This window comes from Somniosus microcephalus, chromosome 24, assembly GCF_052327205.1.
Source record: "Somniosus microcephalus isolate GS21.2 chromosome 24, FLI_Smic_1.0, whole genome shotgun sequence".
NCBI classification, from domain to species: domain Eukaryota; kingdom Metazoa; phylum Chordata; class Chondrichthyes; order Squaliformes; family Somniosidae; genus Somniosus; species Somniosus microcephalus.
The window spans coordinates 15,640,785-15,658,738 of NC_141010.1; the positions used below are offsets into that span (position 1 = coordinate 15,640,785).

A 17,954-nucleotide genomic window follows, 5' to 3' on the forward strand; every position below is an offset into this window, starting at 1 on the left:
ATGGCAAGGATCAGCCAGTTTGCTGCATAACTGATGGCTGGTTTGAACGCATCAGAGACTGGATTAAATTCAACACTGGGATGCAGCATGAGCAGGAGCGACACACACGGGTAGATTTAGTTCAGTTTGTAAGGGTGACCCCGAGCTTCCGGTCGCTTGTCACTTTAATTCTCCACTCCACTGCCACTCTGACCTCGGCCTCTTACACTGTTCCAATGAAGCTCAACGTAAGCTCGAGGAACAGCACCTCATCTGTCGATTAGGCACTTTACAGTCTTCTGGACTCAACATTGAGTTCAACAATTTCAGACTATAACCCCTGCCTGCATTTTTTCAGGTGGCAGCTGTTGATGATTCTGCCATTCCCATTGGCAACATTTAATCTCTCCTGCCTTCCATCCTTACACAGACTGTGCCTTTAGTTCCTTCTCCCCTTCCCCTTTTCCCTGCCTCTGCACCTGCTTAATATCTGTTACACCCCTAACTTTTTCCGGTTCTAACGAAGGGTCCCAAACCTGAAAAGTTGACTCTGTTTCTCTCTCCACGGATGCTGCCCTGGCCCGCTGAGTATTTCCAGCATTTTCTGTTGTTATTTCAGATTTCCAGCATCCGCAGTATTTTTGCTATTGTATTAGATTTAGTTCTTCACTGCCTGGGCGGTAAACTGATGAAGCAGGTCGTCCGCCCTTTATAGAACCCGCCCGATTTACCATCCCCCCCCTTGGCAGCAGTGGAATGAGAATCAGCTGGGTGATCTGCTGTGCCAGGTTGCTGCCCGGGCGGTGAAGAAATCTACCCCACCGCGTGCTGTGAATGATACGACACTCGTAAGCATACAAAAGGTCCCTTGGATCCATCAGCGTGGCCACTCAGCATCTGTGCAATGTCCCATACCGCACATCGGCAGAAAACGTTACCGCTGTACGAGCGGCAAAAATGATATGCGTTCATCGCCCGAGAATTCTGCTCGAGGGGGCTGCCCATGATGCTCCTATTTTAAGGGGATTGTGGATTTCCCCACTTATTCCAGGGTGACACTAGGCTGAACGGTTTGTTCCTGAGATGCAGTTTACCCACTCAAAATATGGCCCTCGATACTGCTTCATAAGCCCCCGGCAAAGTGTCTGACATGAATCAGTCATTCATGAAAGAAAGACTTATGAAATAATACTGAGCGGCCTGCTGGTGGCGCTGTCCAGGGAGAGTATAAATACTCGGGCACGGGCCCAGCTTGCACAGGACATTCTTAACAGGAACTAGTGAAGGACACAACTAGACCTCCATGTTGTAAAACAGTTGATTAAAGCTTTGTTTAACGCTTAGACCAAGTACCTGGTAGTTTTCTTACGTCAGTTTCTACACGGTGCACTTATCAGAGGTAGAGACTTCAATGAGCAGGCATTTGGTGTGCTGCAACAGTGGGCCCGATAATAACTTGGAGTCAGGAAGAAAGGTTTGCAATGCAAATGATGCTGGCTGCTTTGTGAAAGTCCTTTTGTCATTTACATAAGAACATAAGAATTAGGAGCAGGAGTCGGCCATACGGCCCCTCGAGCCTGCTCCACCATTTGGCCCCTCGAGCCTGCTCCGCCATTCAATAAGATCATGGCTGATCATCGACCTCAATTCCACTTTCCCGCCCGATCCCCATATCCCTTGATTCCCCTAGAGTCCAAAAATCTATCGATCTCAGCCTTGAATATACTCAAAGGCTCAGCATCCACAGCCCTCTGGGGCAGAGAATTCCAAAGATTCACAACCCTCTGAGTGAAGAAATTCCTCCTCATCTCGGTCTTAAATGGCCGACCCCTTTTCCTGAGACTATGCCCCCTAGTTCTAGACACTCCAGCCAGGGGAAACAACCTCTCAGCATCTACCCGGTCAATCTCCTTCAGAATCTTGTATGTTTCAATGAGATCACCTCTCATTCTTCTAAACTCCAGAGAGTATCGGCCCAATCTACACAATCTCTCATCATAGGACAACCCTCTCATCCCAGGAATCAATCTAGTGAACCTTCTTGGGTTGAGGCTTATATTTTGGGCTTTTTTTTTCAGTATGGAAATGTTGCTGCAATGGGTGTCACACTTGCACAGAGCTTGGGCCAGAACCTTGGAATGATGTGGAATAAACAGCGGGCAGGACCCGGTAAGTTGTTTTTTAAGGTTGAATTCTATACGGATTGTGCAGTCGAATGCAGTGGAACATAACTAAGCATAGGATCAGAAATTCTACATTATTCATCTCAGCATTTTAATGTCTTAAATCATGTTTCTTATTTAGATGAGCGTTGATACCATCCTGTATAATCTCTTCAGCATTTTTCCATTACTTTATGTTAGGCTAACTGGTCTGTAGTTCCCAGAATTGTGCCTCACTCTTTTTTTGAATATCACGATAATACTTGCTGTCCCCCAGGTAAAGTTCCTGTATTTATGCAACTCCTAAAACTGCACCCATTTCCTCTCTTATTTCCTTGTAGGATTGAGGATGTCTGGCATCTGGTTCAGGTGCCAGACACATCAAAATCAAGGCCCTTGTATGAACAGAATTTGTCCTCCACATGACTGAGGTGCACTTTATAAAAACAGGATTTAAAAAAAAAAATTGCCGTTTTTGAACAGCTGCATTATTTTACAATGGTAAATCTAACTGTCCTTATTTATTAAGGGCCCATGTATAGTCTACCCTATCCCATAGCCCAGTTCGAAGGAGGTGAGTGAGAGTGAGCTGGGCGGCTCTATGTCAGGTTTCCCTTTCTTCCGTGATGAAGTGTCTGATCTCCGCTTGCTGCCGGTGGTACAGTTTGGATTGGGAACTCGCAATGTCTGGCATCACTGAGTGAACCCGTTTACTGCGGTTCTGTAACGCCCTGGGTGCGAGCGCCTTTTTGAAAAGAACTAGAAGAGTCTTAAGTCGGGCCAAATTTGCCTAAATTGCTCAAAACTGTAAGAATGTTATTGTGCATCACATCCTCCACACTGCGAACAATAACAGTGCCAAAGAACATAAGAAACAGGAGCAGGAATAGGCCATATGGCCCCTCGAGCCTGCCCCACCATTCAATAAGATCATAGCTGATCATCGACCTCAATTCCACTTTCCTGCCCGATCCCCATATCCCTTGATTCCCCTCGAGTCCAAAGATCTATCGATCTCAGCCCTGAATATACTCAATGACTCAGCATCCACAGCCCTCTGGGGCAGAGAATTCCAAAGATTCACAACCCTCTGAGTGAAGAAATTCCTCCTCATCTCGGTCTTAACTGGCCGACCCCTTATCCTGAGACTATGCCCCTTAGGTTCATGGAGCGCGTGGATTTTTATGTATTAATATAAATATCGCTAATTCTATTCATATAGGCTCACAAATAGTAAATTAAAGGTTCAACAGCACATTAAATCATGCTAAATACTTATAATGGACTATGTGCCAACTTTAATAATCGTTTTGCAAGCTCGGTTTTCTTTTGCTTCATCCTATTTGAATCCAAGTAATGAATCATCATTAGAACAGAGATCTCACTTGTGATCGCTCGCTCGCTCGCACTTTTACTCCCTCGCTCGCATGCGCTCACTCTCGCTCCCTCTCATGCTTGAAATGAGAATTGCTAAAAGTACCTGCACTTTATTCACTATACTGCACTGCTGCTAGCTGGATCGACTGTAGGAGCTTATTTCTTCTTCAAAATAAACACACCATTCAACAAACCAGTTGCTATACGGTTCATGCCTGAGACTCACATGCCACGCACTTCTCACTGACTACGCGTTCTAAGCTATAGCAATACAGTACGCATTAGATATAACATTTCATACATATCCGATGTATCATAGTTAGATGTACACTGCTACAAGCCCCAGTACCGAGATTGTGCATATGATAGAAACTGGCTGACTTGTACTACATATTGACCATAGCTGAGAACCTTGTATTTAAGAGCCAGACCAGCTGTTTTGTGATGATGCTGTTTCTATACCACCTTCAATCTGATTGACATTGGTAGTCGGAAAATCTAGGCTGACGCTCCAGTGCAGTACTGAGGGAGTGCTGCACTGTCGGAGGTGCCGTCTTTTGGATGAGACGTTAAACCGAGGCCCCCGTCTGCTCTCTCAGTTGGACGTAAAAGATCCTGTGGCATTATTTCGAAGAAGAGCAGGGGAGTTATCCCCGGTGTCCTGGGCCAATATTTATCCCTCAGTTAACATCACTAAAAAACAGATTATCCGGTCCTGATCACTTTGCTGTTTGTGGGAGCTTGCTGTGCGCCAATTGGCTGCCACGTTTCCCACATTATAACAGTGATGTGGAGCAGACCTGACATCTATCTAAAGCTGACCTCCAGGTGGCAGTGTAAGCTAGCCAACTCTGCACCCTGCATGTCTGAAATTCTATTTTTTGTGAATTTTCTGCCCATCAATGTGAGGGATATTAGTGCTAGGAGACGGAATGCTTTCCATTTCAAGCAGGCAGGCTGGTGTCGAGCACTCCCAGGGCTGGCTTAGCTTGGTTAGATGCAGAGTAAAGCATGTTGCTCTCAAAACAAAGCCCAGCAATGTGCAACAGCCTGAACCTCAGAAAAGCGTTCCCTATTACACCAATGGGACATTTTTCTATTTTGTGCACTAACCATCCTGTGGTCTCTCTGCATTTTAAATTTAACTCGACCTTTTATGATTATAATCCTGCCTCAGGGGTAGTGCAGGGTAAACCATTATATCTGTGCCATTCTAATGGCTATATACAATAAACAGAAAAGAAAGACTTGCATTTCTGTCGTGCCTTTCACGACCACTGGATGCCCCAAAGTGCTTTATAGCCAGTGAAGTACTTTTTGAAGAGTAGTCACTGTTGTAATGTAGGAAGCGTGGCAGCCAATTTGTGCACAGCAAGCTCCCACAAACAGCAAAGTGATAATGACTGGATAATCTGTTTTTTAGTGATGTTAACTGAGGGATAAATATTGGCCCAGGACACCGGGGAGAACTCCCCTGCTCTTCTTCGAAATAGTGCCATGGGATCTTTTACGTCCACCTGAGAGAGCAGACAGGCTCTTAGTTTAACGTCTCATCCAAAAGACGGCACCTCCGACTGGTTGATTTTATTCAGTGACTAGCTGAGAAAAAAAAAAGACTTGCATTTCTACAGCGCCTTTCACGACCATCGGACATCTCAAAGTGCTTTACAGCCAATGAAGTACTTTTTGAAGTGTAGTCACTGTTCTGATGCAGGAAACCTGGCAGCCAATTGCACACAGCAAGCTCCCACAAACAGCAATGTGATAATGACCAGATAATCTGTTTTTGTTATGTTGATCGAGGGATAATTATTGGCCAGGACACCGGGGATAACTCCCCTGCTCTTCTTTGAAATAGTGCCATGGGATCTTTTCCGTCCACTTGAGGGAGCAGACGGGGCCTCAGTTTAACATCTATGGCACCTCTGACACTGCGGCACTCCCTCAACATTGCATTGGAGTGTCAGTCTAGATTTTTGTGCTTAAGTCCCTGGAGTGGGACTTGAACCCACAACCTGCTGACATCAGAGGTGAGGGTGCTATCCACTGAGCCACAAAGGCCCCAGGTTTGTTCCCCAGCCTGTGCTGTGGTAGCTGATCTCAGCCAGTGTGATGGTAGCGACCATTGTTTCCTAGAAGCTGCTTGGCCACACCGCACTCTGCAGCTCCCGTGCAGCCGGCTCACCAGCTTTTAAATAGGAAAAGCCCATAAAGGGGCCGCACACCCAAAAAAAAAATTAAAGAGAACATTGGTAGTGACTCTATAATATCGGTCAGTCAGACCACGTATGGAGAAAAAGTCAGCCGGGGCTTCTGCTCCTGAATTCTATCCAGCGACACACGGCAGAAGATTGGGCTCGGCTGTGATGTCCTCTATGGTCGAACAGCCTCCTGACCCTCACTATCATGAATCACACATGAATAACGGTCACTTGGGGAAAGGTCTTGGAGGTACCCACAGAACCACACATATGTAAGGAATGGACGCCCTCAGGAGAAAAGGAAAAAAGTTGAAAAGAAAATATTAAACAATAGGAATATAGGAACGGGAGTAGGCCGTTCAGCCCCTCGAGCCTGTTCCACCATTCAATTAGATCATGGCTGATCTGTATCTTAACTCCATCTACCCGCCTTGGTTCCGTAACCCTCAATACCCTTGCCGAACAAAAACCTATCAATCTCAGTTTTGAAATTCTCCAATTGACCCGCAGCCTCAACAGCTTTTCGGGGGAGAGAGTTCCAGATTTCCACTCCCCCTTATGTGAAGAAGTCTGACGTCACCCCTGAAAGGCCGGGCTCTAATTTTAAGGTAACACCCCCTTGTTCTGGACTTCCCCCCCCCACCACAGGAAATAGTTTCTCTTGATCTACCCAATCAAATCCTTTAATCATCTTAAACACCTCATTTAGATCGCCCCTTAATCTTCTATATTCAAGGGAATACAAACCTAGGCTATGCAGCCGGTCCTCGTAGTTTAACCTTTTTAGCCCCGGTATCATTCTGGTGAATAAAAATTAACACCTATAAATAACAATTTAAAAGTAGAAGCTCAATGGGGTGGGATTTTTTCTTTACCTCAATGCCGCAGATTTTCAGCAGAAAGGGACTTCCAACGGCCGCAAGCCCGCAGCCCGGGTTGTGGTGATTTGGATAATTAGACTGGGTGCCAGTAGTGTTTCTGCCACTTCCAGGTCGCCCACCTCAGGAGGTGAGGAGAGGAGAATTGCAGCAGGTCCTACCACACTGCAGCAAGCCATGGCCAGTGACCCTGGCTGAAAATGTGAATAATTTTATTTCTGATTTTGATTTCCCCACCTTGTCCAGTGTAATCAATTAGCTCTGCAATCGATTGCACAAGGCAAAGTAGGCCCTTTCAAATTTAAATCCCCCCCCCCAACCACACAATGGCCCACAGTAAAGCTCGATGCCTACGGCATTGATGGGCAATGCATCGTTTATATATTCCCAGCATTTGTGTTTAATTGCAGCACACCTGTCCATATTTAGCGGGTCGGTTTGAACAGCACTTCTGGAGGGACATTCTTGAAGTGGTGCTGGGGGACAGAATGGTTCCTTGCCCGATTTACCGCCCCGCCTACCCTGGTTTACTGTTAAGTCTGTGTGTTCCAGTTGTATTAAGATTAATTACTGACACAGACTACAAGAATAAAGTTCAACAGGTCTTTACTAGTTGGAGGTCAGGACTATACTAAATACAATATCACTACACAGTACTTATATACCGGTGGTCACCACCGGTATTACGTATACAGCAGCCAGAGAAAGTAGTACATCTCTTAAGGTGGAACAGGCTTAAGTTCTCTTAAGGTGGAACAGGTTACATACACCACAGTTTACTGCTGTAGCTGAAAAGGAAATTCAGCCCTTTTAATTCTGCATGGCCTCTTTTCTTTTTGTTCCTCTCATCTCTTTGTTCTTCAGTTTACTCCAACTTACCTCCATTCTCTCCACCATTTTTATTAAATGAACTTTAATTTTGTTTCCTTCTATCTATTCTAACCCATTTGTATGCTAGGAAGTAACTTTTTTTGAGCAATTTTCTTCTGTTAGACACCTTCCATTTTGAAGGTGGGACACCTTTGGCCAAATTTAGTTACTAGATTTGGACGCACCCAGAATTTCAGATTCAAATCTCTTAAAACTGAGGATTCTGCTTGAGTGAGAAGATTATCAAATTCTGCTTTGAATTCTTCCAGTGTTCAATTGATTGACACCCCATCCACCACCTTAAACATTCACTCCCTCCACCACCGGCGCACCGTGGCTGCAGTGTGTACCATCTACAAGATGCACTGCAGCAACTCGCCAAGGCTTCTTCGGCAGCACCTCCCAAACCCGCGACCTCTTCCACCTAGAAGGACAAGGGCAGCAGGCGCACGGGAACACAACCACCTCCAAGTTCCCCTCCAAATCACACGCCATCCTGACTTAGAATTATATCGACGATCCTTCATCGTCGCCAGGTCAAAATCCTGGAACTCCCTCCCTAACAGCACTGTGGGAGTACCTTCACCACACGGACTGCAGCGGTTCGAGAAGGTGGCTCACCACAACTTTCTCAAGGAGCAACTAGGGATGGGCAATAAATACTGGCCTTGCCAGTGATGCCCACACCCCATAAACGAATAAAAAAAATCACTGAGCTATTTCCACAGGTGCATTATGGGTTTATTTACTGCACATTGAGGTACATATCAACTGCATTTTCTAAACAATTATACTATAATAGGCAGGTGATCCTTTTTACTCAATGTAGGCCTAGAAATCCGTTCGCCTGTCGCATATACAAAAGGCCTAAAGCCTGTTTCAGGTGGGCGCCTATTTATTTTACCTACACCAATATGGTGGGCAGCGCACTTGCAGCTTGTAATGGGCGTGCGCTTCCTGCCCGCTCTATTGGAGGATTGGCCGCCTGTTTAACGCCTGAAAAACGGATGCGGCACCATTGGATTTCTAGATCATAATCACTGCAAAATGGGCAATCCACAGATGATTTGGTACATGTATTTCTCGCAATGTACTTCTACTGCTTCCAATCCACTACATAAGAACATAACATAAGAACATGAAAAATAGGAGCAGGAGTAGGCCATACGGCCCCTCGAGCCTGCTCCGCCATTCAATAAGATCATGGCTGATCTTCTACCTCAACCCCACCTTCCTGCATTATCCCCATATCCCTTAATTCCCTTTGTTCCCAAAAATTTATCGACCTCTGTCTTGAATATGCTCAACGACTGAGCATCCACAGCCATCTGGGGTAGAGAATTCCAAAGATTCACCACCCTCTGAGTGAAGAAATTTCTCCTCATCTCAGTCCTAAATGGCCGACTCCTTATTCTGAGACTGTGACCCCTGGTTCTAGATTCCCCAGCCAGGGGAATCATTTTCTCAGCATTAACCCTGTGAAGCCCCTTAAGAATTTTGTAAGTTTCAATTAGCGCACCTCTCATTCTTCTAAACTCTAGGGAATATAAGCTTAGTCTACTCAATCTCTCCTCATAGGACAATCCCCTCATCCCAAGAACCAGTCACGTGCCTGTATACCACAGATACATTTCCTGTTTTCCTTTCACAGGTGAGTGTCGGTGTCCTGATGTCTGGAATGGCTGTATAATGGAGGATACAGGGTAAGATAATCTTTCTCAAACGGACAAGGTAACCCATTTTGTCTTTTGCATGATGTATATCAAGCACTCGGCTGAAAGGAAATCGAATGTTTAATTTCTAAAACACTGGTTAGGCCCCAGCTGGAGTACTGTGTCTAATTCTAATCCACTGAGAAGGAGTACCAGATTCGTTCGAGAAGACAACATCCACCCACTGATGGGAAAGGAAAGCCGTGTGGGTGCAAACACTAGATTGAGGGACACTTCCTTGGATGTGGAAGAATAAAAACTATGGGGGGGTCAGCGAGCAGGATCGGTGTTGGGTCGGGTGGGAAATTTGATTTTTTTGACAGCCGGTCAGGACCCCACTGTCAACCCGACATGTGTGATCTCCGATCCGACCCGCAGAGGTGTGCGACCCAATTAAACTAATTAATGGGTTGTTGACAGATCCTTAATAATGCTTTTAACATTACCTTTTTACTTTAACTGCTCGCCCACGGGGTCCACGCTGCACATCTGTGAACCTGAGGCGGGAGTTCAGTGGCCATTGCTCCAGTTGATTACTTGACAGCTTCAAATGTACATTAAAAGCGCTCACCTGACAGATCATCACTTTCCTCAGCCACAAGTTGTTTCTCAGTCCATTTCCAGCACAGATTCTGCAGGCTTTCCACTTTCCACTCTCCATCCACTCTTACCTCATTGGAAGAACTCTTTCACCATTGACAGATCACTTCTGTCATTTCTACTTCACCTTCCATCAACATGGGTGCTGCTTATAATGTCTCACCTTGGTCCTCAGAATCTGACCACGATGAGCCCCGACACCAGCAGCACCAGGCACACCACCAACCTTCTCGCAATCACCTGATGCTGCACAGGACAGAGGGCATCAGCACCCGACCACATTGCTGCCCGGGAGGCCAGGGGTGGCCTCACCATGGCCAGACTTACTTCACTTGACGCTGTACACCCTGGCTGCCACATGATACGCCAGGTTGGCACCACCCCACACCAACACGGTAAAGCGTCCCTACAATGTCCAAGCCATTCCTTTCACACTCATCACCATTGCGGGGGGTACCGTTATGTCTCACCATTCACTGCAACTCACTAAGCCACTTCCAAAGGTGCACGCAAATCTGTCCAAGAACGCAAATTGTTGAAAATAAGGGTTTCTATGTTTGACAGCACATTAACAGAAACTTTAAAAGAACATTGGATAAAAGACCCAAGTGGCTACCCTTGTGTGTTGTTAGTTGGTATGATTGCACTAGGATGAGGAAGAGTGTGAGGGGTGGCTAGTGAGATAGGGATGTGATAATGTAGATAGAGAGAGAGGGATGGGTGGAGGTGCAAGGTAAGTTGGTGTGAGTAAGGATGTGCAGGAGTAGGGTAGGGAAGGCAGAGTGATGGGGATGTGATGAGAGGCACAGGAGGATGAAGGTGAGTGTGGCTTTCTACTAAAGGTTTGCGCCACTGCACCCAGGCCCTCCTGACAACATCCCTGCTAGTGACCTCCTCTGCAATGTGCAACCACGCTGCGTTAGTCTCCTGGGGAGGTCTCTTCCGTCCATGGGAAAGGAAGAGAACCCCCCTGCGTGCTGTGACTACCTCCATAAGCATATGGAGGGAGTCATGGGAGAGCCTGGGTGCAGCCGTGGACCTCTGTGCAGTGCTTGTCGGTGTTTGCAGCACCTCAATGCTGTAGAGCACTGACAGCACAAATGTCAAAATAAAGTTGGTCATAGTCCCTTTAAGGAAACCGGCTGATGATGCATCATGAATGACGTCACCAGACCTGCTTCCTCTAATTGGACCAGGAAATGCGCTGAGTGAGATTAACAAGCCCCAGCAACGTAAGTTCCTTTTAGGCAGCGGGATGGAGCCAGCAGCGGGGCCGCGACCCGCGACCCGCCACCGACATCACCCGCCAAGGTAAGGAAAATCCCGACCTATGGCACAGGGCATTTTGTGTTGGAGGCCACTTTTGTCTCTTTGCCAGGGGGTTATGCTGATCTGGGCAGAGGACTGTTGTTCCTGCTGCAGACGTTCTTTGTTCTGGGCGTTGTGATGAACCGACAGATGAAAAATCTCACCTTAGCTGAGGTACTAGATGGCTGCCAGTGGAACTGTAACAGCAAGAAGCAGCAGCTTCAAAGAAAATACGGAACCCAAGTAGGCCTCAGTTTTGCTTGCGGTGATAGACTGCAGAAATCATAATGATGCAGAAGAATTTGGATTGGATCCTTTCCTAATCATTTCCAAATTGACAGATGTTGACGCTCTGGAAGAACATTGAGTAGAAGATTGAAACTGATGGATAATTATACACAAAACAGATTTCTGTTGGAGAATAGACCAACATTTGGATGATTCTAGCCTACGTATATTGCAGTCTAACTTTTCCAATATGTGTTGGCATTATTGTTGTACTGCTCGCTTCCAAGCACGGCTTCCTCCCCCTCACCCACTCCACTACTACAACCGTTTCCTTTCCCACTCATCACCTTCATCATAAACTTCTCTGGCACTCTCCTAATCAGCCTCCCTGCTTTGACCCTCCACTCAACTCATCCAAACGCTGCAGCCCACTTCCTCACCTGCTCAGTGTCCTGCACTCCAATCACAACCGTCCTCTTGAAACTCCACTGGCTTCCTTTGGCTTACTTTCAAATCCCTCCAGGGCTTTACCCCACCCTACCTTGGTGATCTCCTCCTGTCTTGAATCCCTGCGCACCCTCTTTGCTCCACTACTGTTGGCCCACTTGTTAAGCCATCATCCTGGAAATCCCGACCCAATCCACAGAGCCTTGCCCTCTCTTTCCTTGCTTCCAAAGCACTTCTCCAAAACTCAGTCTTCAATCCATGTCTTTGGTTAACCACCCTAACCTTCTCATTTTTCCCTTTGCTTCTGCTGCTCAATGTTCATTGATTTGTCCTCCTTAATGTAAAACATTGTGAGATGTCTTCTCACTCATAAGGAGCAATATGCAGCCGATGCATCAACAGTAATGGCATCTCAGGATAGGTTCTCCGAGGATTCATCCTTGGCCCCCTTCTCTTCCTCATCTACATGTTGCATCTTGTTGACTTCCTTTGTAGGCATGTGGGGAGGGGGAGCGGAGTCAGCTTCTATAACAACAACAACTTGTATTTATATAGCACCTTTAGTGCTGTAAAACGTTCCAAGGTGCTGCACAGGAGTATTTTAAGACGAAAAAATTTGACACCGAGCCACATAAGGATAAATTAGGGCAGGTGACCAAAAGCTTGGTCAAAGAGGTAGGTTTTAAGGAGCGTCTTAAAGAAGGAAAGAGAGATAGCGAGGCGGAGAGGTTTAGGCAGGGAATTCCAGAGCTTAGGGCCCAGGCAACAGAAGACACGGCCATCAATGGTTGAGTGATTATAATCAGGGATCCTCAAGAGGGCAGAATTAGAGGAGCGCAGATATCTCGGGGGGGTTGTGTGGCTGGAGGAGATTACAGAGATAGTGAGGGGCGAGGCCATGGAGGGATTTGAAAACAAGGATGAGAATTTTGAAATCGAGGCGCTGCTTAACCGGGAGCCAATGCAGGTCAGCGAGCACAGGGGTGATGGGCGAACAGGACTTGGTGCGAGTTAGGAGACGGGCAGCCGAATTTTGGATGACCTCAAGTTTACGTAGGGTGGAATGTGGGAGGCCGGCCAGGAGTGCGTTGGAATAGTCAAGTCTAGAGGTAACAAAGGCATGGATGAGGGTTTCAAGCAGCGGATGAGCTGAGGCAAGGGCGGAGACGGGTGATGTTACGGAGGTGGAAGTGGGCGGTCTTTGTTATGCTGCGGATATGTGGTTGGAAGCTCATTTCAGGGTCAAATATGACCCCAAGGTTGTGAACAGTGGTTCAGCCTCAGACAGATGTTAGGGAGAGGGATGAAATCAGTAGCTAGGGAACAGAGTTTGTGACACCCAGCCCTACGTCTTCACTGTATCCCTTCTCCCCACAACCACCTCTGTGCTGTCAGACTGCCTGTATGACATTAAGCCGTGGATGTGCCAGAATTTGCGCCAGTTGAACATCAGGAAGACCAATGTATTGTTTTTGAGACCCTGCCGAAAACTCCACCTCTTTGCCACTAGCTCCATTCCCCATCCTAGAAACATAGAAGATAGGAGCAGGAGTAGGCCATTCGGCCCCTCGAGCCTGCTCCGCCATTCAATGAGATCATGGCTGATCATCCAAATTCAGTACCCTGTCTCTGCCTTCTCTCCATATCCCTTGATCCCTTTAGCCTCTAGAAATATATCTAACTCCTTCTTGAATATATTTAATGAATTGGCCTCTACTGCCTTCTGTGGTAGAGAATTCCACAGGTTCACCACTCTCTGGGTGAAGAAATTCCTCCTCATTTCTGTCCTAAATGGCTTACCCCTTATCCTTAGACTGTGACCCCTGGTTCTGGACTCCCCGGCCATCGGGAACATCCTTCCTGCATCTAGTCTGTCTAATCCTGAATGCTCTCTCGGGCTAGAGCCAACTGTGTGGATCCTGAGCATCTTGTTCAACTCAGAGCTGAGCTTCATTCCCTAATGGTATCCATCTACAAAACTGCTTTATTTTTTCTTTGCAAAATAACTCACCTCCACCCTGTCTCACCCCCACATTCTACCAAAGCCTTTGTCCACTCTGTCATCACCTCTAGACTCATCTGCCTCTTGACTTCCACCCTCCAACTCATCCAGAACTCAGCTGTCAACATCCTGACCCACATTAACTTCCACTTGCCCTTTACCCCATCATGTCTGACTGGCACTGGCTCCCTAGGGAAGTACCTAGGGATGTTCTTTCTATACTAAAGGCACTATGGGGATGACATTGTGGTCCTGGCCCAGAGATCTAAGATCCTGCAAGCACCTGCACCAAAATGAGCTAACCTCTCGATAATCTAGGTCAGATCATTTTAGTTTCTTTTTGGCACTCCTGCTCCATCTGGGTGGTTGGGGTTGGTTTCCAGGAGCCAGTGAAGGTTTGCTGGCTGCCTATGAACTGCCGCCATCTTTTTCTAATTGTAATGGGGCATTAGGAATTGGTCTTTGGAAGCCTCCTAAAAGCCATCTCGACTGACTGCCCATTTCCAACAGGTATTTTAGGGGCAGACCACTTTCAAAAATGTTGAATCGGGTCTCCCCTGAAGTGCCTGCTAAAAAAGTATGTTCAGCATGCTGGAACGCTGCTCAAAGACTCTCGCCACATTATGCCGAGGCCCCCTAATTTGGGGGTATTTTGAGGTTTGCACACAGTTCGTACACAGAGAACAAGGGGGCTGACATGAATCAGTCATTCACGAAAGAAAGACTTGTGAAATAATACTGAGCGGCCTGCGGGTGGCGCTGTCCAGGGAGAGTATAAATACTCGGGCACGGGCCCAGTTTGCGCAGGACATTCTTAACAGGAACTAGTGAAGGACACAACTAGACCTCCATGTTGTAAAACAGTTGATTAAAGCTTTGTTTAACGCTTAGACCAAGTGCCTAGTAGTTTTCTTACATCAGGGGCAAAATTCAGTTACGCCCCGTTTTGGGCGGGGGGGGGGGGGGTGAAGTATCGCCCTTGGACGCTAAATTGGGCTTACCGCCCCAGCGAGGGAGTGGAGCGCTATCTCGGGCGCGCCACTTCCTCTCGGGGCGGTGCTTGGGACGCAAAGTGCGGTAGCGCCGGAGCACTAAGCGGCCGCTCTGCGTAGCACTGACATGTTTCAGCGCCCCTCCCCTTCCGTTAAAGGGGAAGGCCGCTGCGCAGTCTGCAGGCCATTTGATGGCCTCCACTAGCCCACCAGGGCGGTGTGGTGTCGTGGCTGCCTCAGTAGCGCCCTGCCGAATTTCTCGGCAGGCGCTATTAGCGCCCCCGCCTGAGCGATAAGCGCAAAGGAGGGGAATTTCGCCCCCCCCGCCCCCACTAATGTCCTAGGTTCTTTCTCTCTGCATTTTCCTATGCTTAACACATTAGACACTAAGTAGGTCTCAGACCCTCACAAGTCCCGGGTGCCTGAAGTGTTAAAGTGGTCCGAGCACTCGGGCCACATTATCGACTTCTATACAAATACAGGCTGTTGTTGATGGCTTGGTTTTAATTTGTTAATTACAATGGAGTCTGGAGATATCGAAGTCCAAGGAACCCGACAATATCTTTCATATATTGAGACTTTGATATACAGTATGGAGATTTCTGCTCCCGGCCTAGTTCTGCTCACCTAGTCTGTCCAGCTCTGTCAGGCTATATGTATAGTACATGCTTGACATGTGTCAATGGGCTAGAAATTCCGTAGCACCCAAGTTGGGGGCGCTAACTTTTGAAAAGTTGAAAAAGTAGCGCCAGGCGCTAATGATTCCTCCAAGAGGGAAGTGGAGCACTAAATTCAAGCACTAACCACTTCTCTTAGGGCGCTAAAGTCCGAGAGCGGGCTGGTGGCGGCAGAGCGCTGAACAATGTCGAGCGCATTGTGAACGGCGCTCTTTCATCACAGAGGCGGCTTACCTCGCTTAAAGGGAAGGGCCAGTGATGCTGCACAGCCCACTTGGCGGCAGGTCTGCGTTGCCGGGCGACCTGCGCGACTGCCATTACTCTCTTCTTAGGCAGTCCCTCAGAACCGAGGATGACTCGCTTCCACATTAAAAATGAGTTCTCAGGTGACTGATTAGTCCAATGCGGGACCTACAGTCTCTGTCACAGGTGGGACAGACGGTGGTTGAAGGGGCGGGTGGGTCGGGTGCTTGGGTTGACGTGCGCTGCCTGCGCTTGGCTTCCGCTTGCTCCTGGCGAAGAGACTCGAGGTGTTCGGCGCCTTCCCAGATGCTTCTCCTCCACTTTGTGCGGTCTTGGGCCAGGGATTCCCAGGTGTTGGTGGGGATGTTAAAATTTTTCAAGGAGGCTTTGAGGGTGTCCTTGATGCATTTCCTCTGCCCAACTGGGGCTCTCTTGCCGTGCCGGAACTCCGAGTAGAGCGCTTGTTTGGGAGTCGCGTATCGGGCATGCGGACGATGTGACCCGTCCATCGGAGCTGATCAAGCGTGGTCAAAGCTTCGATGCTGGGGATGTTGGCTGGAGCGAGAACACTGATGTTGGTGCGCCTATCCTGCCAATGGATTTGTAGGATCTTGCGGAGGCAGCGTTGGTGGTACCTCTCCAGTGCTTTGAGGTGCCTGCCCCAAACACGCTCACAAAGTGGAGGGCTTGGACACCTGGCAGCAATGAAACATCAAAAACTTTGAGCAGGCACCAGACCGGTGCAAATAATAAAGGTTGACCGACCTGAAAACACATTCCCTTTAATTAGCGCTCGCCAAGCGGCCCAGCCCAGTTGACAATGGCTCCTCTTCCTGCCGTTGTTCACGGCCGGCGATACAGCCGGGGGGGGACGGGAGGCAATTTCACATCCGGGGCGATAACGGGGCGCTAGAGGCCCAGGCGGTAAGAGTTAGCGCCAGCGCTAAACTGGCACAGAAGTTCGCGGGCGTCGAGGCATTCGCTGCGCCCGGTCGCTAACCCCTCCCCCAGGCGCTAATGGGAGGTGCTAACCAATGAAATTTCTCACCCTATGTTTTTTAATCTCCTACCTAACTCAGCACCAGTCTGCTGGTTTCCCCTCACTGACTCCTGGTCTGCCAATCTCTCTTCTCTGTCTCCCCTTTGAACATACAACATTGCCAGGCAGGAAAAGACCAGCTGGTCCATCAAGCCTGGCCCGTATTCATGATGGCTGGAGCGTCACGAACGAGAAACCTGCCCCCATCCCCAGCCACCCTCCGCCACCCCCCCCAGCCACTCCCTCCCCCTCCCCCCCAGCCACCCTCCCCCCCCATCCCCAGCCACCCTCCCTCCCCACCCCCAGCCACCCTCCCTCCGCCCCAGCCACCCTCCCCCACCACTCTCCCCCCCCCCACCCCCAGCCACCCTCCCACCCCCCCCACCCCCAGCCACCCTCCCCCCACCACCCTCCCCCACCCCCCGCCACCCTCCCCCACCATGTAATCTCCTGGAAGAGGCAAAAAACAGAGAAAAACCCAGGGTCAGTCAGGGGGAAAATACTATGGAAAATTTCTCTCCGACCCCCCCTCAGGCGATCGAGACCAGGGGATCACTTGGACCAAGCGTTATCTATAAAGACACTTGCCTTCTATATGATATGATCACGGCCCTGCATGAAGATATTTGATATATGCTGAAGTTGAATATATTCAGACACCGCTGTAAATTACATTTTTGCAGAGATGGCCTTGCACTTTCATTCGCGTCACTGCACTCTCTTCTGATACCAATCGAGCGAAACATTTTCAAAAGACAATTTACCACAGGCCAGTGGACCCCTCAGATGAAACTAGTAACTAAAAAAAAATAATTTAGGCGGTGATATAGCTTTTCTGTTAAGTACTGTATCAAATAATAGGGAATACTGATTTTGATGAATCAAGTTTCTGTAGATGGCAAAGACTGCACTATTCACAAGTATGTCTTGTACTAGCTTGTGGTTGAAGTAATTCTTTAGATCCTATTTTATGTAAGTCTACCATTTTCCAGGTGCAGGCTGCTATAGAGCACAGACTAAATTTGGCTCTGCTTTGATATGTCACTATGGTCCTACCTTGTAAGATACATTTTCTGAATTATAATTAAGTGGCATAATACAACCCATTATCCAGCTCACAAAGCCTGAACAGTGCATCGGCCTTGTGTTGGTACAAAGCTTTAAGCTAAAAGCATCTATTATCCTTCTAGATAGTGCCGTATTGTTTGGGAGGATTACGCAGTAGGGTAGAAAAATAAT

The 17,954-nt window shown here is 47.9% G+C and overlaps 1 protein-coding gene across 3 annotated transcripts in view; it reads left to right on the forward strand.

Annotated features, from left to right (window-relative positions):
* The window catches only part of adam11 (ADAM metallopeptidase domain 11), a 209,242-nt gene that overhangs the window by 132,911 nt on the left and 58,377 nt on the right, over positions 1-17,954 (forward strand). For all 3 annotated transcript variants that reach the window (XM_085966258.1, XM_085966257.1, XM_085966259.1), the window contains exons 13-14: positions 2,058-2,148; positions 9,119-9,170. In XM_085966258.1, the coding sequence (XP_085822384.1) occupies positions 2,058-2,148; positions 9,119-9,170 (143 nt within the window). The remainder of the gene's footprint in view (positions 1-2,057; positions 2,149-9,118; positions 9,171-17,954) is intronic.